This window comes from Scyliorhinus torazame, chromosome 10 (genome assembly GCF_047496885.1).
Source record: "Scyliorhinus torazame isolate Kashiwa2021f chromosome 10, sScyTor2.1, whole genome shotgun sequence".
In the NCBI taxonomy this organism is placed as follows: domain Eukaryota; kingdom Metazoa; phylum Chordata; class Chondrichthyes; order Carcharhiniformes; family Scyliorhinidae; genus Scyliorhinus; species Scyliorhinus torazame.
Window position 1 is genome coordinate 192,446,897 of NC_092716.1, and position 26,203 is coordinate 192,473,099.

The window sequence follows — 26,203 nt, forward strand, 5'->3', positions numbered from 1 at the left end:
ACAATGTTGTGGACAATCAGCATGCACCTCTTTTCACTTGCCCTGCTTTACATGTGTATCACTTCAGTCAAACCGATAAGAAAAAAAACACGGGTGGAAATCAGTGGAATGTGTCAACCCTGTGTGTGGTCAACAAAACGTCTTGTTGGCTACATTCAGAACCCAAATGGTCCACTGGTTGTCCACCACGGTTCTAGAAGCATCCCAACAGATCGGAAAAGTGTGATTGTTATTCAGAGGGTGACTGAAAGCATGAAACTATAGGCCAGCTCGCCTAAGATATGTTTTGGGAAAATTGTTGAAATCCATTATTAAGGACTTTATAGCTGATACTTAGAAGATTGTAATGTGATCAGGCAAAGTCAATAGTTTTGGAAAAGGGAAATCATGGTTAACTGATTAATTAGTGGGATTTTTATTGAGGAAGTAACAAGCAAGGATGAAAGGGTACAAGTAGGTGTGGTGTATTTGGATTTTCAAAATGCATTTGATGAAGGTGCCACATCAAAGGTTAACACATGGTGTAAGGGATGATATATTAGAGTGGATAAAGGATTGGTTGGCTAACAGGAAGAAAATGGGCATTTCCAGGTTGGCAAGTTGTAACTAGTGGAGTCCCATGGGTGTCAGTATGGGGTTTCAACGATTTACAATCTATAATCAATAACTTTTTCAAAAGTTCTTCAATGGAATCTGGGTGTAGCTGACAAGGTCAGCAATTGGTGCCCATCTCCGATTGTCCTTTAACGGAGTCGCTTGCGAGGACATTTCAGAAGGCAAGAGTCAACCACACTGCAGTGGATCTGGAGTCATATACAGGCCAGACCTTGTAAGTATGTCAGATTTTCTTCCCTAACGGGCATAGGTAGTTTCATGTTCACCATTACGGAGACTAGCTTTTGATTCCAGATTTTATTATTTCTAGTTAAATTCCACTAACTGCCATGGTGGGATTTGACCTCTTGCCCCCAGAGCGTTAACCTGGATCTCTGGTCCAGCGACATTACCACTCGTCTCCCCATGACTTGGATGAAGGGACGAAATGTATGGTAGCTAAATTTGCTGAGACACTATAATAGGTAGGAAAATAAGTTGTCAAGAGGAAGTAGAGAGTTTGAAAAGGAACATAAATAGGTTAAATGAGTGGGCAAAAATCTGGCAAATGGGAGTACAATGTGGGAAGTGGTGAATTTGTTTACTTATGGCTCAATGGTGAGGAACTGGTGGTCCAGGGGCTACATGCAGCCGATCGGTGTTGAGTGCAGTACACAAGACATTTTGTTCACCATTGCCCTCATGAAGGGTTGCCACATTCCACGGATTTCCATTCACATCGCTTTTTTTCCTACCTTCATGTACGACTGAAGTGATATGCACGTAAAACCTAGGCAAGTGAGGTGGGTGCTGATTGCACACAACATTTACTGTTGAGAGCCATGCACGCGCACACAACATTTACTGTGAGAGCCATGCACGCCCTCCCGAGTCCAAAGTGTAAATATTTCTTGGGTTTTTGAAGTTGATAATAGTTCAATTAATATAAAAATATTCAGAATTTTCTAACAATGAAATATTTGGCGTGTATTAAATGTATTTAATCTTCAAGCAATACTCCTGTAATATAATGCGGCTGTTAAATGTGATTATGACTCCGTCAAGAAGACGGGTACCGGAGGTAGTGGTGTCCATGGATATGGAGAAGGCATTTGACCGGGTGGAGTAGTAGTACCTGTTCAAGGTCCTGGGAAGATTTGGGCCGAAGTTTGTGGCATAGGTGCACCTGTTATATGTGGCACCGGTGGCGAGCGTACGGACCAGCGATATGAGCTCACAAAGTTTCAGGTTACACAGGGGAACAATGCAGGGGCGCCCGCTGTCACTGCTGCTGTTTGCGCGAGCAACAGAGCCCCTGGCAATGACTTCAGGAGGTCAGGAGAGTGGCAAGGGATTATGAGGAGGAGCAGGGAGAACCAGGGAGAACCAGGTGTCACTATATGCGGACGACCTGTTACTGTATCTTTCAGGCCCACTGGAGATCATGGAGAGGATTATGGGCCTATGAGAGAGGTTTGGGGTGTTCCCAAGATACAGGTTGAACGTTGGGAAAAGTGAAGTGTTCCCAAAGAACTAATTGGGTCAGAGAGCCAGTCTAGGGGGTCCGACAATTCAAGGTAGCCAGAGACAGGTTTAGATACCTGGACATTCAGGTAACAGGAGAGTGGGCAATGTTGCATAAATGGAATTTAACAAAGCTGGTGGAGGAGGTTTGGGAGGATTTTAAGAAGTGGGATACGCTGCATCTGACTCTGGCATGGAGGGTCCAAGTGATGAAATTTAAGGTCCTGCCAAGGTTCTTATTCATATTCCAGATGCTTCCAATTTTTGTTCCAACAGTTTTTTTCCGGAAGATGGATAAGATTATTTCAGATGTTGTATGGCCGCCAACGAGGCAAGCTGCTCCTCGAGCTCCCCCATCGCATCCTCCATTTTCCGAATAGCCTGGCCCTGGGACTCCAACCTCTGCTCCACATGGTCAATTCCCACTTTAACAGTTCCACTGCCTTGGCTAGGTCCTCCTGGATCTCCCTCCTCTGTCAGCTAAACTTTTAATTAAAAAAGTCCACCAGTTGCTCCGTCGACCATTGGGTAGGCAAGGCAGACCCTTTACCCTCCGCCATCTTGACCTGTGTCGCACAAAGATTCTCTTGCTCCAACTGCTCCCTTCTTCTCAACCCACTTCTGGATCCGTGGATCCATCCAGCATCCCACCCATGAAGTCAAACTTTTCTCCAGTCACCCCTACACCTTTTTTCTGCAAAATATCCACCCTACAAACGGGGAAAAGGTCCAATAAAACAGCCTTGAGTGGGAGCTGCCAAATGTCCGACCATTCAAACCATGGCCGCCACCGGAAGTCCAGAGAGCAATAGTTGATGGATGGTTTTCTGACCAGACGAATGTTTGTAGTAGAGTTCTCCAGGGGTCAGTGTTGGGATACTTACTCTTCGTGATATATATTTTGACCTAGACCTTGGTGTACAGGGCATAATTTCAAAATGTGCTGATGATATAAAACCTGGAAGCATTGTGAACAGTGACAAGGATGCTGTATAACTTCAAAAGCACAAAGGTTGGTGGAATGGACAGAAAAATGGCAAATGAAATTTAATGCTGAGAAGTGTAAAGTGATTCATTTTAGTTGTAAGAACATGCACAGATAAAATAAAAGATACAACTCTAAAGGGGATGCAGGAGCAGAGGGACCTGGGTGCATATGTGCAAAAGTCATTGAAGGTGGTTGAACAGGTTTCATCAGCAGTCAATAAAGCATACAAAATCTGAGGCTTTATGAATAGGAATATAGAGTATAAAGGCAAGAACACTTATTCAGTCTCAACTGGAGTACTGTATTCGGTTCTCTCGTCATCATACTCTGGGAAAGATGCGAAGGCGTTAGAAACAGTGTGGAAAAGATTCAAGAAAATGGTTCCAGTGATGAGGAACATCAATGTTACTTGTTGTTTATCAGCCCATACCCCAACGTTGTCCAGGTCCTGCTGCATGTGCACAAAAGGTTCAAGAGGAATGTCTTCTCAGAACACCTATCGAGAGGGCAACAACTGCAGCCTATTCAGCATCCGATTTTTTTTAAAAGGTCAAACAGCATTGGGGGAGGGGGGGGGGGGAGGAGGAGGAGGAGGAGGAGGAGGAGGAGAGAAGAGAGAATGTCTGTGATGGAGATTTCCCAGCCTGGTTTCTAAAAGACTAAGTTGCCTGTAAGGTGGATGGAAACATTTGGCGCACAGCTTCTGACAGAACTTGGAACTAAAAATGTCTTCCCAACTAAGCATGTACACTCACAGGCCATTAGATGGTGAGTAACATAACCCCACATTATCCACCCATACTCCTGCAGAAATTGAAGTGACATCAAACCAGTTTGGGTGTTGTGTGATGTTTTCAACCCATGCTTTTTAAAAAAAATAATTTTTATTAATGTTTTCATAAAATATCAATAGCAAAATGAAAAAGGAACCCAACAGGGTTAAGTACAAAACACAGTCCAGAAAAGCAACCCTCCAAACCCCCCTCCCCCCTGTACATAAATAATAAATTAACATTAACACCCCGACTTAACAGAACAGGTATATACACCCCCTCAGATCCTCCAGTGTAAATAACAAAAACAAAAATAAAGTAAACCCCCCCCCCCCCCCCCCGCCCGAGTTGCTGCTGCCATTGACCACGATTCCACGCTTAGGGGCCTCGTATCTTTCCACTGAAGGAGAATCCTTCGCCGGGCTACCAGGGACGCAAAGGCCAGAATTCCGGCCTCTTTCGCCTCCTGCACTCCCGGCTCCTCTGCCACCCCAAATATTGCGAGCCCCCAGCCCGGTTTGACCCTGGATCCTACCACCCTCGACACCGTCCTCGCTACGCCCTTCCAAAATTCCTCCAGCGCTGGGCATGCCCAGAACATATGGGTGTGATTTGCTGGGCTCCCTGAGCACCTAACACACCTGTCCTCACCCCCAAAGAACCTGCTCATCCTTGTCCCGGTCATGTGTGCCCTGTGCAGCACCTTAAACTGTATGAGGCTGAGCCTCACGCATGAAGAGGAAGAGTTCACCCTCCCTAGGGCATCTGCCCACGTCCCCTCTTTGATCTCCTCTCCCAACTCCTCCTCCCACTTACCTTTCAACTCCACCACCGAGGTCTCCTCCTCCTCCTGCATCACCTGGTAAGTTTCCGAGATCTCCCCCCGCCCCCCGAGAGCACCCTGTCCTGTACTGTGTGTGGCAGTAGCCGTGGGAATTCCACCACCTGCCGCCTGGCAAACGCCCTTACCTGTAAGTACCTGAAGGTGTTCCCCGGGGGGAGCCCGTACTTTTCCTCCAGCTCACCCAAGCTCGCAAACTTCCCGTCCACAAACAGGTCCCCCAGCTTTCGTATGCCTGTCCTGTGCCACCCCGAAAACCCTCCACCTGTTCTTCCTGGGGCGAACCGGTGGTTCCCCCGTAATGGGGTCCACGCCGAGGCCCTAACTTCCCCCCCGTGCCGCCTCCATTGCCCCCAAATTTTGAGGGCCACCACCACCACCGGGCTCGTGGTATACCTCCTTGGAGGGAGCAGCAGCGGCGCCGCTGCCAGCGCCCCCAGACTCGTACCCACACAGGACGCCGTCTCCAGCCTCTTCCATGCAGCCCCCTCTCCCTCCATCACCCACTTGCGCACCATTGTCGCATTGGCGGCCCAGTAGTACCCACAGAGGTTGGGCAGTGCCAACCCCCCCCCCCCTATCTCTACTCCGCTCCAGGAACACCCTTCTCACCCTCGGGGTCCCTCGCGCACACACAAACCCCATTCTACTCCTGTTAACCCGCCTGAAAAAAGCCTTCGGGATAAACACGGGGAGGCACTGGAACAGGAACAAAAACCTTGGGAGCACCATCATTTTGATTGACTGCACCCTACCCACAAGGACAGCGGCAACGCGTCCCACCTCTTGAACTCCTCCTCCATTTGCTCCACCAGCCTTGTAAAGTTTAAGCCTATGCAGGGCCCCCCAGCTCCTGCCCACCTGGACCCCCAAATATCTGAAACTCCTCTCCGCCCTTTTTAGTGGGAGCTCGCCAATCCCCCTCTCCTGGTCCCCTAGCTGAACTACGAACAACTCGCTCTTCCCCATATTGAGCTTGTACCCCGAAAAGTCCACGAATTCCCTAAGCATCCTCATTACCTCTGGCATTCCTCCCACCAGGTCCGCCACATACAGCAGCAGGTCGTCCGCATAAAGCGACACCCTATTCTCCTCCCCACCCCGCACCAACCCCCTCCAGTTCCTCGACTCACTCAGTGCCATAGCCAGGTGTTCAATCGCCAGTGCGAAGAGCAGGGGACAGGGGACACCCGTCTCGTCCCTTGGTGCAACCGAAAGTACTCGGACCTCCTCCTATTTGTGGCCACACTCGCCATCGGGACCTCATACAACAGCCTAACCCACCTGACAAATCCCTCCCCAAACCCAAACCTCTTCAGCACCTCCCACAGGTACCCCCACTCTACCCTATCAAAGGCTTTCTCAGCGTCCATCGCCACCACTATCTCCGCCTCCCCCTCCCTCACCGGCATCATGATAACGTTCAAAAGCCTCCGCACATTCACGTTCAACTGCCTCCCGTTCACGAACCGCGTCTGGTCTTCGTGGATGATCTGCGGCACACAATCCTCAATCTTCGTGGCTAAGACCTTCGCCAGCATCTTGGCATCTACATTTAGCAAGGAAATTGGTCAGTAAGACCCACATTGCAGGGGATCCTTGTCCCACTTCAGGATCAAGGAGATCAGTGCCCAGGACATCGTCGGGGGTAAAGCGCCCCCCTCCCTTGCCTCATTGAAGGTCCTAACTAACAGCGGGTCCAACAGGTCCATATATGTTTTATAAAACTCGACCGGGAAACCGTCCGGTCCCGGTGCCTTCCCCACCTGCATGCTTCCTATCCGTTTAATCAGCTCCTCCAGCCCAATCGGGGCCCCCAGTCCCGCCAACAGTCCCTCTTCCACCTTTGGAAACCTCAATTGGTCCAGGAAACGGCCCATCCCTCCCTCCTCCAGTGGGGGCTCGGATCGGTACAATTCCTCGTACAAGTCCCTGAAGACCCCATTGGTGCCAATCCCACTCCGCATCACGCGCCCTCCCCTGTCCTTAACTCCCCCGATTTCCCTAGCTGCGTCCCGCTTCCGAAGCCAGCATCCGGCTTGCCTTTTCCCCATACTCGTAGACCGCCCCTGGGCCTTCCTCCACTGCACGTCCGCCTTCCTGGTGGTCACCAGGTCGAATTCGGCCTGGAGGCTGCACCTCTTCCTCAACAATCCTTCCTCAGGTTCTTCCGCATACCTCCTGTCTACCCTCACCAGCCTCTCCCTCTCCCCCCGCTCCCTCCGCTCCTTGTGGGCCCTGATGGAGATCAGCTCTCCCCTCACCACCGCCTTCAGTGCCTCCCATACCATCCCCACTCGGACCTCCCCGTTGTCGTTGGTCTCCAAGTACCTCTCTATACTTCCTCGGACCCGCTCGCTCACCTCCTCGTCCGCCAACAGCCCCACCTCCAAGCGCCACAGCGGGCGCTGGTCCCTCTCCTCCCCCATCTCCAAGTCCACCCAATGCGGAGCATGGTCCGAAATGGCTATTGCTGAATACTCTGTATCCTCCACTCTCGCTATCAGTGCCCGACTCAAAATGAAAAAGTCTATTCGAGAATAAGCCTTATGGACATGAGAAGAATGAAAATTCCCTAGCCCCCGGCCTTGCAAATCTCCAAGGGTCCATCCCTCCCATTTGGTCCATAAATCCCCTCAACACTCTAGCCGCCGCCGGCTTCCTACCCGTCCTAGACCTGGAGCGATGCAGTGTAGGATCCAACACCGTGTTAAAGTCTCCCCCCATTATCAGGCCCCCCCACTTCCAAGTCTGGGATCCGACCCAACATACGCCGTATAAAACCCGCATTGTCCCAGTTCGGAGCATATACATTGACCAGTATCATCCCCTCTCACTGCAACTTACCATTATGTACCTACCGCCATTATCTGGCACAATGCTTGACGCCTCGAATAACACCTTCTTTCCCACCAAGATCGCCACCCCTCGATTTTTGGCATCTAGCCCAGAGTGAAACACCTGACCTACCCACCCTTTCCTCAGTCTTATCTGGTCTGCCACCTTCAGGTGTGTCTCCTAGAGCATAACCACATCCGCCTTGAGCCCCTTCAGGTGCGCGAACACGCGGGCCCGCTTAACCGGTCCATTCAGTCCCTTTACATTCCAGATTATCAGCCGGATCAGGGGGCTTCCCGCCCCCCTCCCCCACTGACTAGCCATGACCCCTCCTCAGCCAGTCACGCGCCCGCACCCCACACCCAGCCCATTCCCCACAGCGGCATTACCCCCGTCTCGACCCATCCCACTCGCTCCAGCTCCTCCTTGATCTTAGCAGCAACAACTCGATTCCCCCCCACCCACCCCCCCAGCTAGGACCCATCCTAGCTGGTTTACTCCCCCCATTGCACTTCCGCAAGTCAGCTGACTCCTGCTGACCACGGCCACTCCCGACTCCCCTTCGACTCCTCCCATTGTGTGGCACACCCTCCTCTCCCGCTCCCCATTCACAGGCTCTCCCCCTCCATTCTAAGTGCGGGAAACAATCCTCGCTTCCCTGCCCCGGTCACGCCCCCCCCCCCCCCCGCAGTCTTCTGCGCGGGAAAAAATCCCGCGCTCTCCACCCACCAGGCCCCGCCACCAACCAAAACAGTGCCCAACCCGCCCCATCCAGCCTCCCCAACCCGAAAGAGAAAAACACAGAGAAAAATAAACCCAAAACAATGCAAAGGCCCCCCCCCCCGAACCAAAAATAGGCATAACATATCCACCGCAGTCCCCAATCGCCCATCCCGACCCTCAGTCTGTGTCCAGCTTCTCGGCCTGAACAAAGGCCCACGCCTCCTCCGGAGACTCAAAATAATGGTGCCGGTCCATGTAGGTAACCCACAGTCGTGCCGGCTGCAACATGCCAAACTTCACCCCCCCTCCTGTGCAGCACCGCCTTCGTTCGATTGTACCCGGCCCTCCTCTTCGCCACCTCCGCACTCCAGTCCTGATATATCCGACCCTCCGCGTTCTCCCACCTGCTGCTCCTCTCCTTCTTGGCCCACCTGAGCACACACTCCCGATCGACGAACCGATGGAACCGCACCAGCACCGCCCGCGGAGGCTCGTTAGCCTTGGGCCTCCTCGCCAACACTCTATGGGCCCCTTCCAGCTCCAGGGGCCCCTGGAAGGACCCCGCTACAATCAGCGAGTTTAACATGGTGACCACATAGGCCTCCACGTCCGGCCCCTCCGGGAGACCCAGAATCCGCAGATTCTTCCGCCTCGACCGATTCTCCATCTCCTCGAACCGCTCCTGCCATTTCTTGTGGAGCACCTCGTGCGCCTCCACCTTTACCGCCAGGACTAAGATCTCGTCCTCATTGTCAGAGATCTTTTGTTGAGCCTCTCGGATCGCCACCCCCTGGGCCATCTGTGTCTCCAGCAGCTTTTCAATAGAAGCCTTCATCAGCTCTAGCAGGTCCGTTTTAATCTCTGAGGCAGCGCTGGATACCCTCCTGTTGCTCCTCCGCCCACTGCCTCCACGCTACCTGGTCTCCGCCCGCCGCCAATTTGTCCTTCTTCCCTCCCTTCTTCTGGTCCACCACCACCTTTTTTGTCACCCCGCTCCTAGTTAAAGCCATATACTGACGGGGAGCTCGTATTAACTCCTTCCCCCACCGGGAAACGTCGAAAAAGTGCCCTTGGGTGCCCTGAAAAGAGCCCAAAAGTCTTGAGGGGGAATCCTTTTGGCAGTGTTCGCTTCACCAATCTGCCCCAAAATGTCTGTGGAAACTCCTGAAAAAGGTCTAAGAGCCCGTTCCAGACGGGAGCTGCCGAATGCACGACCTACTCCTCCATGGCCGCCACCGGAAGCCTCGTCCCCGCTTCTTCAGTGGTCTTGGTGAGATCTTTTCACAGTTGTTCCCTCTGCTGTTAGAATTCACTTTTGATAAAGGCCCTCAGGTCAGTTTGCAGCTTTAAGCTTGCCCTTCCCCCGCCTGCATGCTGGAAGAGGCCCTGTTTATCCTGTTGCAGCCAAATCTTTTACTGTTTCTGCCGGGTCTGGTAGCCAAAAGACATAACATTCCTGGGGGACACTGTCAGGGGAATGTTGCAGTCTTCTTGCCACACCGGGAAATGTCAAACAAATGCCGTGGGGGCCCTGTAAAAGAGCCCAAAAGTCCGTTCCAAGCGGGAGCTACTGAATATGCGACCTAGCTCTGCATAGCCGCACCTGAAAGTCCGCTCCTGCCATTTCTTGTGGAGCGCCTCGTGAGCCTCCACCTTTACCGCCAGGCCCAAGATCTCGTCCTCGTTGTCGGAGATCTTTTGTCGGGCCTCGCGGATCGCCACCCCCCTGGGCCGTCTGTGTCTCCAGCAGCTTATCAATAGAAGCCTTCATCGGCTCAAGCAGGTCCACTTTGATCTCTCTGAAGCAGCGCTGGATAACCTCCCGTTGCTCCTGCGCCCACTGCATCCACGCTGCCTGGTCTCCGTCCGCCGCCATTTTGTTCTTCTTCCCTCGCACCTTCTTCGGGTCCACCACCACCATTTTAGTCGCCCCGCTCCTGGTAAAAGCCATATACTGTCGGGGCACTATTGTAATCTCCTTCCCACACCGGGAAGCGTCAAACAAATTCCATTGGGGGCCTGGAAAAGAGCCCAAAAGTCGTTTTTTTGTGGGAGCCGCCGAATGTGCAACTTAGCTCCGCATAGCCGCCACCGGAATTTTCAACCCATGCTTTTTAAATGCGTAGTCTTTTCTTACTGCAACAAAATAAGTTAATTGTGTGGCGCAGTGGTCACCACTCGGATTGTGGCGCCGAGGGCCCGGGTTCGAATCCCGGCCCTGGGTCACTGTCCGTGTGGAGTTTCACCCCCACAACCCAAAGATATGCAAGGTTGGTGGATTGGCCATGCCCCTTAATTGGAAAAAAATAATAATTGACTACTCTAAATTTTTTATTTTTAAATAAGTTAATTGAAAATCAATATTTTGTTTAATAACTGCTGATTCATAATCTCAAAATGATTTTAGCCTCTAGTTTTCAGGGAAAAGCTTCCAACATAGTGCAAGGTCCAGACCTTCCCACCCATCACAGACTTTTCCTTACTTTCCTTGCTTCTACACTTCCTTAAACCTATTACATCTCTAACTTCTTCCAGTTCTGATGAAAGTTCATCAAATTGAGACATTAACCCTGTTTCTTTCACCAAAGATGCTGCCTGACCCATCAAGCATTTGTTTTATTTCAGATTTCTAGCAGCCATTGTATATCCCTTTCAAAAACATCAGAACTAGGAACTGGAATGTACCATTTAGCCCTTCCAGCCTGCTTCATCATTCAATAAGATCATGGCTAACCCTCCACCTTAACTCCATTTTCTTTCCCTATCCCATGTCCCTCAATATCTAAAAACCTATTGATCACCAGTCTTGAATACACTCACAACTAAGCATCTGCAGCTCTCTGCAGTTTGGAGTTTTTGCAGCATTATAATAATAACCTTTATTAATGCCACAAGTATAATAATAATAATCTTTATTGTCACAAGTAGGCTTACATTAACACTGCAATGAAGTTACCGTGAAAAATCCCTAGTTGCCACACTCTGGCGCCTGTTCGGGTTGAGGGAGTATTCAGAATGTCCAACTCAGCTAAGAAGCACAACTTTCAGGGCTTGTGGGAGGAAACCGGAGTGGAAACCCTTGCAGACACAGGGAGAAGGTGCAGACTCCACACAGACAGTAACCCAAGCCGGGAATCAAATCTGGGACCCTGGCACTGTGAAGCAACAGTGCTGACCATGTGCTACCGTGCCGATTTTATTCATCTGCAGCAAACTTAAATCTGTGTTGCCTTGTTCTCGATCCTTTCATCAATGGGAGCATTTAGGTCTCGACAAACAACTGGCTTTAAAAATGTATCTGGGATCAGAATTATCGGGAATATAGCAGATTAGAATTTGGTATAATTTGAAGAAATAACTGACTGAACATTTCCAAGTCTATGAAATAAAGGCAACATTTAGGCATTTGCTTCATTGTCAGTATTTGAACTGTAAAATAACTTGCTCCAGTGACAGGTGAAAACTACTCAACAATTACATTTTCAAGCTGTATTTGTGAACCAACATGGAGATCCTGTAAAGACTATTTATGTCCCAGGATGATTCTGGTAATTTCCCCCCTGCCCTTGTTTCAAACACCATTTAAAATATCTGTGAAGGTTGGGCAATGCTTGTGGGGCTGACACATCCTTGCCTCCCAACTAATTCCCCGTATCAGAGATCAAAATCTCAAGACTGTGGTTGCTCATCCCCTCTGACATTAGTTTAGTATTGCTGAGAAGGATCAAAGCTGTTTTTAATCAAAGCTTTTCATCTTGCACTCATCAGGACAATTCACAGGAATACCAAATTAAAGGAAACAACAATTTATACTGTATGAGAAGAGAGTGCCGATTGGTTGGCAAATGGATACTGGTTGGTAGAGGCATTGCCATGGAGAAGGCCGACTTGACATTATAGGTTTCGCTTCCAAGGTTTACTCAGGCTTACCCTCACTGGTCAATATACGCATTGAGATTTTTACATTTCCATACGCTATAAGATTGACCTGACCAGCAACCTCGGAAATAGGCCCCAAGCCATTCACTCACTATGCAAGTTCTATGCCAAAATAGGGCACATCATGATACCCTGAGGGATAATGGCAATGCTGATCAGATCATTTCATACTATATATCATGCAAACTCACAAAATAGGTGTAAGACCTTTGGTCTTGAAAAATGCCCAGTCTACCTCAGATTATCCCGGAAGGGCAAGTTATCGGAAAAAAAAGTTGAACAATAGGTGAAGCTAGCTGTTTCACATTGCTACCATGCAGTAGCAACACAAGTGGTATTCGCCATGAACAGGATGCTGTCATCAAGCCAGAAAGATGTCCGCCTATCACACAACTGTGGACTATGAATTTCAGTATCAGGATGACGGTAGGCTGGACATCCCAAAGACAGCCAGATCTTACCAAACAACATGTACGTGCCACAATTTGCAACCGGCAAGGTAAGGTCCGCACCCAACCAGCCCGTTCTTGCAAAATTCAAAACAATGTCCAACATTAGATGAGTTTTCACAATCAGCCCAGATCTGCTAAATAATCTTGTGTGCTAAGAATTATGCTATCAACCAATTTAAGATTGTCATTCAGGCCTGTAGTGTGGTGTATGTGTGTTCTGGATGCTACTTATTTAATACAGAGGACCCTGTTCTTTACAGACAGAAAACATATGGACACATATTGCACCTGTTTGAGCTAAACAAAATAAGTGACAGCCATTCGTTGGTTCATTGCTCAGGGCAATGTCTTGACCAGAGTCAAGCAGCTTGGTTTAAATTTCAAACAATGCTTGGCAGTTAACCGTCAGACACCATCAACTGGTGCATTCTCCATAGCTATGTCTCGACCAGAGTCCAGATGCCAACCAATTAGCACTCTCTTCTCAGTGTAAATTGCAGTTTCCGTTACATGTAGTATTCAAATTGTCCTGATGAGTGCAAGGTGAAAAGCTGTGACAAAAGTGTATTTTCTTCAGCAATACTCAAGTTCTGCACTATCAAATTACTAGATATTAGTTTAATGCTTATTAACACCTGTGTGAATGCTCAGTCACTACGTCATGCAAGCTGTACAATCAGGAAAGAGTGCCAAGGGTACAGGCCGTGTCAAAGGTACAGGCCAGCTCCATTTCTTAATACTGATCTCCAGTAGGATTTTGTTGCGGACAAAAAAATTCCTGACCTCGAAAAAAGAATCAATTTCAAAATAATATATTCAGCAACTAATACGTTACAAGTATCAAAATTAGACATGAGAAATCTGCATGTTTATTGTTGTGTGCTCACTGCCTTTTGTTACAATCACTTCCTACTTCCATCTCTAACTTATAACCCATCTTTGATCCATATCAACCCACCTATTGCTCAAGATCCTCACTATTTGCCCCCATACACGTCCAGATTCAATTGAATCAATGTTCAGCTTGTCACCCTTATACTCCCCATAAATTGCAGCCAGTCCAAAAACTGCCCTGATCTGACAATTAGTCCAGAAAACCCTCAAGTTTAAAATTCTCGTCCTTGTATTGGAATCCCTGCTCAGTCTCACCCCATCCTCACTTCTTTCAGCACCAAAACCTCCCCAAATCTTTAAACTTTCGTCAATCCCTTTCCCCCGCCCCCATCAGTAGCCAGACCTTGAACTGCGTAGCTTCTGCTTTCTAGGATTCTTTTCTGCCTTCTCCACCTCCCCTTTAACATGTTCCTGATAGGTTACTTCTGCAACCAAACGTTTAATCATTGTCAACTTACGCCTTCTTTGACGTGGCACCAGGCTCCCTCATGACCCTGGAACACATTTTTTTCCTCATGAAATATGCTCATGTAAATGGAAGTATTAACTGTTTCCATGTTGGCAAACTGCAATACATTTCATTTGGCACTTTATTACAGGAACAACAAGAACCGCATTTTTATCCTAGCATTTTTCTTGGGTCAAAAATTACATGTGGCTGCTTTTGTAGTCAGAATTCCCCTCTGGCCTGTGACAACCAAATATTTTTAATTCAGGCTAACAAAAAGATTTAAAATTGATCAAAATAAGACTCAAAACTTTGATTTACTGCCCATTTGTTGATAAAATGTTGCAACAAACTGGAGCAAATTGCACAACTGAAAAATATTGGGCAATATTACGTGATATTTCCAACTGCACAAACAACAGGCAACAAAACATTTGACCTGCCTTTAACTTGCATTTATGTTATATCTTCAACATTCTAAAAATGTCCCAAGAAGTGATTCAGACAAAATTTGACACTGAACCCATGTAAGTAACCAAAAGCTTGGTCAAAGAGGTAGATTTTATAGACTAAATTAAAGGATGGGAGAGATGTAGGGGTTCAACATCAAAAACATGCTGATTTTTTTCACCAACGTCATAAAATATAGTCTCTAAAAACTTGAAGCAAAAATGTTAAATGTTTTATTTACTGTGTATTTCAGCTTATCCGAAAATTTGTTTCTTTCCATCTGTACTTGCAGTTTTCACTTTTTGACTTTAGTTTATCAGCATGTTTAATGTTGTGTTTACAGAAACTCAGATCCTGGCTAAAGAGAAAACAGCATTTGTTGCGGAAGCATTGTGGAAATTCCTTCACAATTATTAATCCCTCAGTGCAAACACAGCCAATCTCCTCCAATGGTTTCGCTGCCCCCTCCTGCATCATTACCTCCGTTGCCCCCCCCCCCAAGGAAATCCCTCACCCTGCTTTTTCTCATCTACACCCCTCATTGGCATCAGCTGTACAAGTTCCCACATGTACACTGCACCAAGCTCTACCTTACCATCACCTCTCTAGATTCCTTCATTATCTCAAAATTATCAAAAGTTTCTGGAACATACCTCTTCATTCACCTGAGGAAGGTGCAGCGCTCCGAAAGCTAGTGACATCGAAACAAACCTGTTGGACTTTAACCTGGTGTTGTAAGACTTCTTACTGATCTCACCCCAGTCCAACGCCGGCATCTCCACATCAAAATTATCCAGCAGCTTGTTCGACAAGATGAACACTAATTTCCTCTAATTTCCGCTCTTCATTCCCCAGCTACCAATTCCATCTCTCCCCCTGGCATCTGACTGTTTGAAAGCCTGGTGTCACATCTGGCCCTGAAATAAGTTTCCAAACACACAACTACATGATAACTTGGAGCACCTATTTCCAACTCCAGGGTGGCATGGTGGCGTAGTAGTTAGCACTGCTGTCTCACACCGCCGAGGACACTGGTTCGATCCTGGCCCCGGGTCACTGTCCGTGTGGAGTTTGCACATTCTCCCCATGGCTGCGTGGGTCTCACACCCACAACCCAAAGATGTGCAGGGTAGGTGGATTGGCCACGCTAAATTGCCTCTTAATTGGAAACAAATTAATAGGGTACTCTAAGTTTATTTTTAAAAATTGCCCGACTCTTCTGCCCTACCTCAGCTCATGTTACAGAACCCCTCATCTGAGTTTTTGTGACATCTCGGCCCTGACTATTCCAACACACTCCACCATTAGTCTCCCCATTCTACCCTCCTGAGGTCATCCTAAACTCTGCTATCTATCCTTTTACTTGTATCAAGTGCCATTCATCCATCAGCCCTGTACTCGCTGGCCTGCACCAACACCCAGTTAAGTAACCCCCAACGGACCCCCCCGCCCTCCCCCCCCCCAATTTAAAAATTCTCATCCTTGTTTTCAAATTCAACGAAGGCCTCACCCCTCACTAGAACATTACAGCGCAGTACAGGCCCTTCGGCCCTCGATGTTGCGCCGACCTGTGAAACCATTCTAAAGCCCATCTACATTATTCCCTTATCGTCCATATGTCTATCCAATGACCATTTGAATGCCCTTCGTATTGGCGAGTCCACTGCTGTTGCAGGCAGTGCATTCCACATCCTTACTACTCTCTGAGTAAAGAACCTACCTCTGACATCTGTCTTATATCTATCTCCCCTCAATTTAAAGCTATGTCCCCTTGTGCTAGACATCACCATTTGAGGAAAAACGCTCTCACTGTCCACCCGATCCAATCCTCTGATCATCTTGTATGCCTCAATTAAGTCACCTCTTAACCTTCTTCTCTCCAACGAAAACAGCCTCAAGTCCCTCAGCCTTTCCTCATAAGATCTTCCCTCCATACCAGGCAACATTCTGATAAATCTCCTCTGCACCCTTTCCAATGCTTCCACATCCTTCCTATAATGCGGCGACCAGAATTGCACGCAATACTCCAAATGCGGCCGCAACAGAATTTTGTACAGCTGCAACATGACCTCATGGCTGAAACTCAATCCCTCTACCAATAAAAGCTAACACACCGTACGCCTTCTTAACAACTCTCTCAACCTGGGTGGCAACTTTCGGGGATCTATGTACATGGACACCAAGATTCTCTGCTCATCCACACTGCCAAGAATCTTACCATTAGCCCAGTGCTCTGTCTTCCTGTTATTCCTTCCAAAATGAATCACCTCACACTTTTCTGCATGAAACTCCATTTGCCACCTCTCAGCCCAGCGCTGCAGCTTATCTATGTCCCTCTGTAACTTGTAACATCCTTCCGCACGGTCCACATCTCCACCGACTTTTGTGTCATCTGCAAATTTACTCACCCATCCTTCAACGCCCTCCTCCAGGTCATTTATAAAAATGACAAACAGCAGTGGCCCCAAAGCAGATCCTTCTGGGACACCACTAGTAACTGGACTCCAGTCTGAACATTTCCCATCAACCACCACCCTTTGTCTTCTTCCAGCTAGCCAATTTCTGATCCAAACTGCTAAATCACCCTGAATCCCATGCCTCCATATTTTCTGCAGTAGCCTACCGTGGGGAACCTTATCAAACACTTTACTGAAATCCATATACACCACATCAACTGCTTTACCCTCATCCACCTGTTTGGTCACCTTCTCAAATAACTCAATAAGGTTTGTGAGGCACGACCTACCCTTCACAAAACCATGTTGACTATCTCTAATCAAATTATTCCTTTCCAGATGATTATACATCCCATCTCTTCCTTTCCAAGATTTTTCCCACAACAGAAGTAAGGCTCACTGGTCTATAGTTACCGGGATTGTCTCTACTCCACTTCTTGAACAAGGGGACAACATTTGCTATCCTCCAGTCTTCTGGCACTATTCCTGTAGACAAAAATGACTTAAAGATCAAAGCCAAAGGCTCAGCAATCTCCTCCCTAGCTTCCCAGAGAATCCTAGGACAAATCCCATCCGGCCCAGGGGACTTATCTATTTTCACACTTTCCAGAATTGCTAACACCTCCTCCTTATGAACCTCAAGCCCTTCTAGTCTAGTAGCCTGAATCTCAGTATTCTCCTCGACAACATTGTCTTTTTCCTGTGTGAATACTGACGAAAAATATTTATTTAGCACCTCGGTTTAGGAGATAGGACTTCTCGGACTGCACGCACAACTTCCCACTACTGTCCTTGACTGGCCCTACTCTTACCCTAGTCATTCTTTTATTCCTGACATATCTATAGAAAGCTTTAGGGTTATCCTTGATCCTACCTGCCAAAGACTTCTCATGTCTCCTCCTGGCTCTTCTTAGCTCTCTCTTTAGGTCCTTCCTAGCTAACTTGTAGCTCTCGAGCGCCCTAACTGAACCTTCATGTCTCATCTTTACATAAGCCTCCTTCTTCATCTTGACAAGTGTTTCGACTGCTTTACTAAACCACGGTTCCCTTGCTCGACCACTTCCACACTGCCTGACAGGTACATACTTATCAAGGACACGCAGTAGCTGTTCCTTGAACAAGCTCCACATTTCCATTGTGCCCACACCCCTGCAGTTTTCCTCTCCATCCGAGGCATCCCAAGTCTTGCCTCATCGCATCATAATTGCCTTTCCCCCAGATATAACTCTTGCCCTGCGGTATATACCTATCCCTTTCCATCACTAAAGTAAACGTAACCGAATTGTGGTCACTATCACCAAAGTGCTCACCTACTTCCAAATCTAACACCTGTCCTGGTTCATTACCCAGTACCAAATTCAATGTGGCCTCGCCTCTTGTTGGCCTATCTACATACTGTGTCAGGAAACCCTCCTGCACACATTGGACAAAAACGGACCCATCTAAATTACTCGAACTATAGCGTTTCCAGTCAATATTTGGAAAGTTAAAGTCTCCCATAACAACTACCCTATTGCTTTCGCTCCTATCCAGAATCATCTTTGCAATCCTTTCCTCTACATCTCTGGAACTTTTCAGAGGCCAATAGAAAACCCCTAACAGGGTGACCTCTCCTTTCCTGTTTCTAACCTCAGCCCATACTACCTCAGTAGACGAGTCCTCATCAAACGTCCTTTCTGCCACCATAATACTGTCCTTGACTAACAATGCCACCCTTCCCCCTCTTTTACCACCTTCCCTGAGCTTACTGAAATATCTAATCCCCGGCATCTGCAACAACCATTCCTGTCCCTGCTCTATCCATGTCTCCAAAATGGCCACAACATCGAAGTCCCAGATACCAACCCATGCCGCAGGTTCTCCCACCTTATTCCGGATGCTCCTGGCATTGAAGAAGACACACTTTAAACCACCTTCCTGCCTGCCGGTACACTCCTGCAACTTTGAAACCTTACTCATGACCTCACTACTCTCAACCTCCTGTATACTGGAGCTACAATTCAGGTTCCCAAGCCCCTGCTGAACTAGTTTAAACCCACCCGAAGAGCATTAGCAAATTTCCCCCCCCCCAGGATATTGGTACCCCTCTGGTCCAGGTGTAGACCATCCCGTTTGTAGAGGTCCCACCGACCCCAGAATGAGCCCCAATTATCCAGAAATCTGAACCCCCCCCCTCCTGCACCATCCCTGTAGCCACGTGTTCAAATCCTCTCTCTCCCTATTCTTCGTCCCGCTAGTACGTGGCACGGGTAACAACCCAGAGATAATAACTCTGTTTGTCCTAGATCTAAGTTTCGACCCTAGCTCCCTGAATTCCTGCCTTACATCCCTATCCCTTTTCCTATCTATGTCGTTGGTACCTATGTGGACCACGACTTGGGGCTGCTCCCCCTCAAGGATCCCGAAAACACTATCCGAGACATCACGCACCCTGGCACCTGGGAGGCAACACATCAACCTCGAGTCTCTCTCGTTCCCACAGAATCTATATATCCCGCTAACTATGGAGTGTCCAATGACTAATGCTCTACTCCTCTACCCCCTTCCCTTCTGAGCAACAGGGACAGACTCTGTGCCAGAGACCTGTACCCCATGGCTAACCCCTGGTAAGTCCCCCCCTGCCCGCCCCAACAGCATCCAAAGTGGTATACTTGTTACTAAGGGGAATGACCACAGGGGATCCCTGTACTGACTGCTTCCTCCCAGCCCCTCTCACCGTCACCCATCTATCTTTATTCTTCGGAGTAACTACATCCCTGAAGCTTCTATCTATGACCACCTCTGCCTCCCGAATGATCCGAAGTTCATCCAGCTCCAGTTCCATAACGCGGTTTCTGAGGAGCTGGAGATGGGTGCACTTCCCACAGATGAAATCAGCAGGGACACTGACGGCATCCCTCACCTCAAACATTCTGCAGGAGGAACATTGCACTACCTTCCCTGCCATCCCCTCTAGATAAAAAAGAAAAAGAAAGAAAGAGCTTACCTGTTATTCACTCCCCTTCTCAGCAAGCACTCACTCAGCAACCTCTGCGCCCCGCACGATAACACCTGAGAGAAAATAAAAGAAAAACTACTTACCAGTCACCAGCCAATCCCTTACCTGCAGGCTGTGATGTCACGGTTCAACTTCTTTCTACTTCTACCTGCCCTCGAGCCTTCCTCTTGATCTTTACAGCGGTTGGGTTTTTTTTGGTTAGAGAAGTGGGTAGGGAGGAAAACACTGAAGTAGTGTTTGGGGTTTAACCGTCACTTGACAACAGCTCCTCCACAAACCACCTTCAAGTTAGGGTGACCACAACGGACATATGCAAATTTTCCCCACAACAGCTAATCAGCAGCTCCGCTCTACTGCCCTCTGCTGGATGCTTGTCTTCACTTGAACAGCTAGGGTCTCTTGCACAGGTACACCTTCAAGTTAGGGTGACCACAACGGACGTATGCAAATTTCTCCCACAACAGCCAATCAGCAGCTCCGCTCTACTGCCCTCTATCATTGTAATCACCTCCAGCTCCACAACCTATGGAAGTAATTATATTCCGCTAATAAATACTAGTCCCTTGAGCATCTTAAATATTAACCACTCCACCGCTGGAGCCTTCAGCTGCCTAGGCCCTATTCTCTGGCTGGAATTCTCTTCCTAAATCTCTTTTCCATCCTTTCCTCCCTTTAGACACTCATTTAGACTCCTTTATCATAGATCATAGAATTTACAGTGCAGAAGGAGGCTATTCAGCCCATCGAGTCTGCACCGGTCCTTGGAAAGAGCACCCTACTTAAGCCCCACACCTCCATCCTATCCCCTTTACCCCCGTAACCCGCCAAACCTGTTTTTGGTCACTAAGGGCAATTTAGCATGGCCAATCCACCTAACCTGCACATCTTTGGATTGTGGGAGGAAACCGGAGCACCCGGAGGAAACCCACGCACTCACGGGGACAACGTGCAGACTCCACAGACAGTGACTCAAGCCAGAACGCGAACCTGGGACCCTGGAGCTGTGAAACAACTGTGCTAACCACTATGCTACCGGGCTGCCCGAGTTTTTGGTAATACCTAATATCTCCTTTTGTGGCTCAGCATTATACCATTTTTAATCACCTTGGAATGGTTCATTAGATTAAAGGAGTTATACAAGTTGTTGCTGTTAGAACTCTTTAAAACTCTCTTTGAGCAGTCTTCTCATTATCTGTGCCAAATATGGTTCAATATCAAACTTTGCCTTGCAGTGCAGAGCCTTGGGACAAAATATGTTAAACGGTGCTAATAAGTTTAAGGTTCAATACGTCGCTATTGACATAAAGTCATACAAGTTTGCATTTACCCATCAACAGCAAATGACACAAATATCAGGAAAAAATTAAATAAAGCATCACAAACTTTGCAAAGCATTTGCAGCACTGAAACAGGCCATTCTATCAGATTCATACTCCACATAAGTCTCCTCCCACTCTTCGACTAACCCTATCAGCATATCCTTCTATTTGTCTCCCCAGCATGTTTACCAGCTTTGCCTTAAATGCATCTATGGCATTCACCTCAACCACTCTTGTGGCAACAACTGTTAATGGTATTATCAAGGTTAAGGATACAGGGCATTAAGTACCTTGAGCACATATAGAGAAACACTTTGGCAGCTCCTCGTCAGGTTAGTGATTAGTAGCCCTGTTTATAATCTTTATTTGTGTCACAAGTAGGCTTACATTAACACGGCAACGAAGCTACTGCGAAAATACCTCAGTCGCCACACTCCAGCGGCTATTCGGGTACACAAAGAACTCAATGTCTAATTCACCTAACAGCACATTTTTCGGGACATGTGGGAGGAAACCGGAGTACCCAGAGGAAACCCATGCAGACACAGGGAGAACGTGCAGACAGACAGTGATCCAGGCTGGGAATCAAACCTGAGACCATGGTGCTGTGAAGCAACAGTGCTAACCACCGTGATACCGTGCCGCCCATAGTAACCCTGTTTATCACACGGGACACAAGAGTTCAATTCCCCGATGGGGAGAAGTCATTGGGTGGGATTTTCTGGTCCCTCCCGCTGAAGGTCAAGGGGGATCGAACTGTATCGCCGCCTCCACCGTGGGAAAACCTGCCACAGCAGGGCTGGAAATTGGCAATTGTCTAACTACCAGCTGAAGAACAGAATGTGTTTTTTCTGTTAGCGCCGCTTTAAGTGGCTGTCAATTTAATTAGTTTTTGCTAATTAGTTTATTTTCTTTTTATTGGTACTCAAATTCTGGGCCAATGAATATTGGTTAGGGAGGTATTTGTATGGTTGCATTCTGCAAATACAGGACTACATGAAAGACTAGCGTCTCATTCACCAACTAGCTTCAAAATGATTTTAACAGCAATTTCCATATTCTTACCATTCTCTGGGTAATATATATTTATAACGCCTAGTTCTTTTATTTTGAAAATATTTTATTAAGGCATTTGTAAATTTTTGACAGAAATTTTCAAGAGGTTATAGCTCCGAGTTCTAACTGCCACCAGCAGAAATCATCTGCTCTACCTTGACTTTATCAAGCTATGTTGTTAAAAATATATATTGTGGGCTCAGCATCCACTGTTTCTTAGAGGGCCATATTCCATGCCCTAAAATACCCCAGGCGGGTTTCTCCGTACCACCAGCGCCGTTTTCCGGAATAGCGCGTCCCCGTCAGTAGCAGAATCCTCCATTCTGGCAGTCAGCCAATGGGGTTTCCCATTGTGGCCATCCCACTCCCTTGGGAAATCCGAGGACATGGGTGCGCTGCCAGCGAAGCATCAATGGAGAATCCTGCAGCCCATCTTTAAAAAATCCATATCTGATTTTATTCTTTTGACAGTTAATAATGCCTGTGGTATTGACTCACATCAGTTTTTCTTATTCCATATTCCAGTAATCTTCTATGATTAAAACCTCACCAACAGATGCAATAGCTTTTGAGAAGTAATTCAATAAGTGCTTGGGGAAAAAAATAGCACATGGCTATGGGCAATAGCACCAGGGGTAAGGATTTCAGTGGTGAAGAGACGGGAGAAGTTATGATTGTCCTCTAATGAAGATTAAGGAGAGATTTCATTGGAGTGTTTAAAATCAAAGGAATTTGATAAATCATAGAACCCCTACAGTGCAGACAGAGTAGAGATGGAGAGAATCTCTTTCTTCTGGCAGGAGGATTGGAACCAGAAGACAGAAATTCTAGGCAAGTGACAAAAGAATTGGAGGGGAGATAAAAGCATAAGTAGCAAGAGACGGTTCCTTGAGCCTGCTCTGCCATTCAATACGACCATGGCTAATCTTGGTCTTTCCTGACTTCACTTTCCTGCCCACTCTCCATATCCCTCGGAACAAAAATCTGTCTCAGGATTAAATATGTTCAACGAGGGAACATCCACAATAATCTGGGATAGGAAATTCTAAACAACACTTGGAGTGAAAAAATTCCTCCTAATTTCAGTCCTATATGATCAGTCCTTAACATATGTGTCAGATTCCCCAACCAGGGAAAACGACCTCTGTGCCTACTCTGTCAAGCCCCTTGATGATCTTAGAGGGCATTTTTTTTAAACACAAAAGTTGTGATCTGGAATACACTGTCTGAAAGGGGTCTGGAAACAGATTCAACAATAACTTTCAAAAGGTCACTGGATAAATATTTGAAGGGGAACCGACTGGGTTCTGGGGAGTGTGTGGGGCGAATTGGATAAATTCCTCCGAAGAGCCAGCACAGGCGCGATGGGCCGAATGGCCCCCTCTTGTGCTGTCTCATTGTGATTATCCAATATGCGGCAATTACATACCAATTCTGAGCCTCCATGATCCAGCAGCTGGCGGAAATCTGTCTCTAAACCACGGCAAACCTCCCAGCAGCTGGAAAAAGCTACCATCGGCCCTTAAACAACAAACCGAGACAGAGACAATCAGCAGCCTGTTCAGAGGAGCGGGGCCGGGGCTACCTGGCAACCCGAGGTCCCAGCCTCTCCCGGGCCCATCTGCTCACTGTGTAAACAACAACCGCGCCATAAAGACAAAGGGCTTTGCGGTGCAACGTACCTGGCGGGACCGGGGGTGGGGTGGCAGATTCTCTTTAACTTCCACCCGGGAACAAACAGGTCTGGACAGGCCCCAAGCACATAACCTCGCGAGAGTGCATGGGGGGCGGGGCGCTAGAGCGCCTGCGCAGTACCGTCAGACGGTCCCTTTCATTTTGCGCCTGCGCAACCGCCTCACAGCTTTCCAACTGCGCCTGCGCAGTGCCCTCACACACAAGCAAACTATCTGTCTCCCTCAGCGCGTGCTCCGGGAAGGTGTGAGCGCGCGAGGGGGTGGCACCGCCGCCCACAACTACAGCTGGGGATATGCCCTCCCAGGAAGTTACAGGGTTAGGAACAAGCCAGATAAGAGCAACAAAGAAAACCTCACTGTCTTGTGCATTCGGGTCCCACCAGGATTTGAGAACAAGATTCAGGCGAACGCTGTAGTGCAGTACTGAGGGAGTGCCGCACCGCCAGATATGTAAAAGATATCTCCACGCTGTCTTGAAGGAGCGTAGTATCAACATACCTCACTTAATAGCAGTAAAATAGCTTATCGGAGCATGATCCCATTGCTGTTTGTTGGATTTTGCTGAGTGCAAAAGATTGGCAGCTACATTTCCTACATTATAAAATAATGATTTACATTGCCTGTCAGTTGTGGATCAGCTTCCACTCACATCTGAATCTCATGGTTCCGTGTGGAAATCTCTTTCTTTAATAAATTTACAGTACCCAATTCCTTTTTCCCCAATTAAGGGGCAATTCTGCATGGTCAATCCACCTACCCTGCAGATCTTTTTGGGTTGTGGGGGTGTAACCCACATAGACATGGGGAGCCAGGCGGAAATCTCACTCCAGTGTTTCATAGAATCGCTACAGTGCAGTAGGAGGCCATTCGCCCCATCGAGTCTGCATGAACCCTCTGGAAAGAGCACCCTACCTAGGCCCATTCCGCTGTCCCGACCCCGTAATCTACTAACCCCACCTAAACATTTGGACAACTAAGGGGCAATTTAGAATAGCCAATCCACCTAACCTGCATATCTTTGGACTGTGGGAGGAAACCAGAGCACCCAGAGGAAATCTATTCCGACATGGGGTGAAAGTACAAACTCCACACAGTCACCCGAGGTCGGAATCGAGCCCAGGTTCCTGGCGCTGTAAGGCAGCAGTACTAAACACTGTGCCACAGTGCAGCTCATGGTTGCGCACAAAGATCAAGGTTCTCCAGTGCAGGAATGACTGGGCACTGCTCTGTTGAAGGTGCTGTCTCTTTTGGGTGAGATGTTGAACCAAAGCCTCATCTGCCTGCTCATTTGAGTTCCATGGCCCTATTTCAAAGCAGGAAATTTATCCCCTGTATTCTGACAAATATTTATCTTTGAATCAACATCACTAAAATAAAAAGATTCCTCCTCCAACTCCTCCAAGCTCGGAAAGCCGCCCTCACTGAACAGATCCCCAAACCGCTCAATCTCGACAAGGGGATTTTCACAGTGACGCAATTGCAGTGTTAATGTAAGTCTACTTGTGACAATAAAGATTATTATTATTATGGTCATTATCACATAATGGGAGTTCGCCAGTTAGCTGCTTCGTTTTCGATATGACAAAATTGACAACACATCAAAAAGTGTTTCATTGGCTGTAAAGTGCTTTGAGGCATTTGGTGGTTGTGAAAAGCAATATATAAATGCAAGTCTTTCTTTTTTTCCTTCACTCTCACTAGTCCAGGCCTCTGGATTACAAGTAACATTATTACTGTGCTGCTGTATCCACAAAAAGACCCACAACATTTACATTTCTCAAGCAACTTTCAAGACTTCAGGACTTTCCATATCACTTTACAGCCAATTAAATATTTTTGAAGTGTAGTCACGATTGTGAATATAATGGTGTACTTTTAAAAACATTTTTGGGACTATGGTAGTATTCTGCCAATAAGTCTATAATAATAATAATATTAAGGCTATGTGTGCCTGTGTAAATGTCTATGATTGAGTTAATGGGAAGATTAATAGAGACAGCTTTTCTGTGAGAGCTGGGAGATAAAAGAGATAAAGGTGCAAGGTTCATGGATTTGTAATGAAAGGCTATGGTGAGGTTAGATTTACCAGAAAATAGGTTGGGTTTAAATTTTGCGCAATGCGATATGTAGGGACTTGACGTTTCAGCTGTTGAATTTCCAAGGGGAGTGAATAAGTGGCAAGGATCTGTTTTTTTTTAACAAAGGTTTCAGAAGTA

The 26,203-nt window shown here is 47.5% G+C and overlaps 1 protein-coding gene across 6 annotated transcripts in view; it reads right to left on the reverse strand.

Moving 5' to 3' along the window:
- Positions 1–24,089, reverse strand: part of btbd10b (BTB (POZ) domain containing 10b) — a 115,567-nt gene extending 91,478 nt beyond the window's left edge. Inside the window, exons 1-3 of one of the 6 annotated variants that reach the window (XM_072466190.1) lie at positions 23,976–24,089; positions 23,723–23,814; positions 19,907–19,971 (exon numbers count right to left, since the gene is read on the reverse strand). In XM_072466190.1, coding sequence (XP_072322291.1) covers positions 19,907–19,971; positions 23,723–23,809 — 152 coding nt within the window. In that variant the 5' untranslated portion in view covers positions 23,810–23,814; positions 23,976–24,089. Of the gene's footprint in view, positions 1–19,906; positions 19,972–23,722; positions 23,815–23,975 lie in introns of those variants that run through there. The other 5 variants (XM_072466195.1, XM_072466192.1, XM_072466193.1 and 2 more) reach the window with 5 other exon arrangements.
- Positions 24,090–26,203: the final 2,114 nt, after the last annotated feature.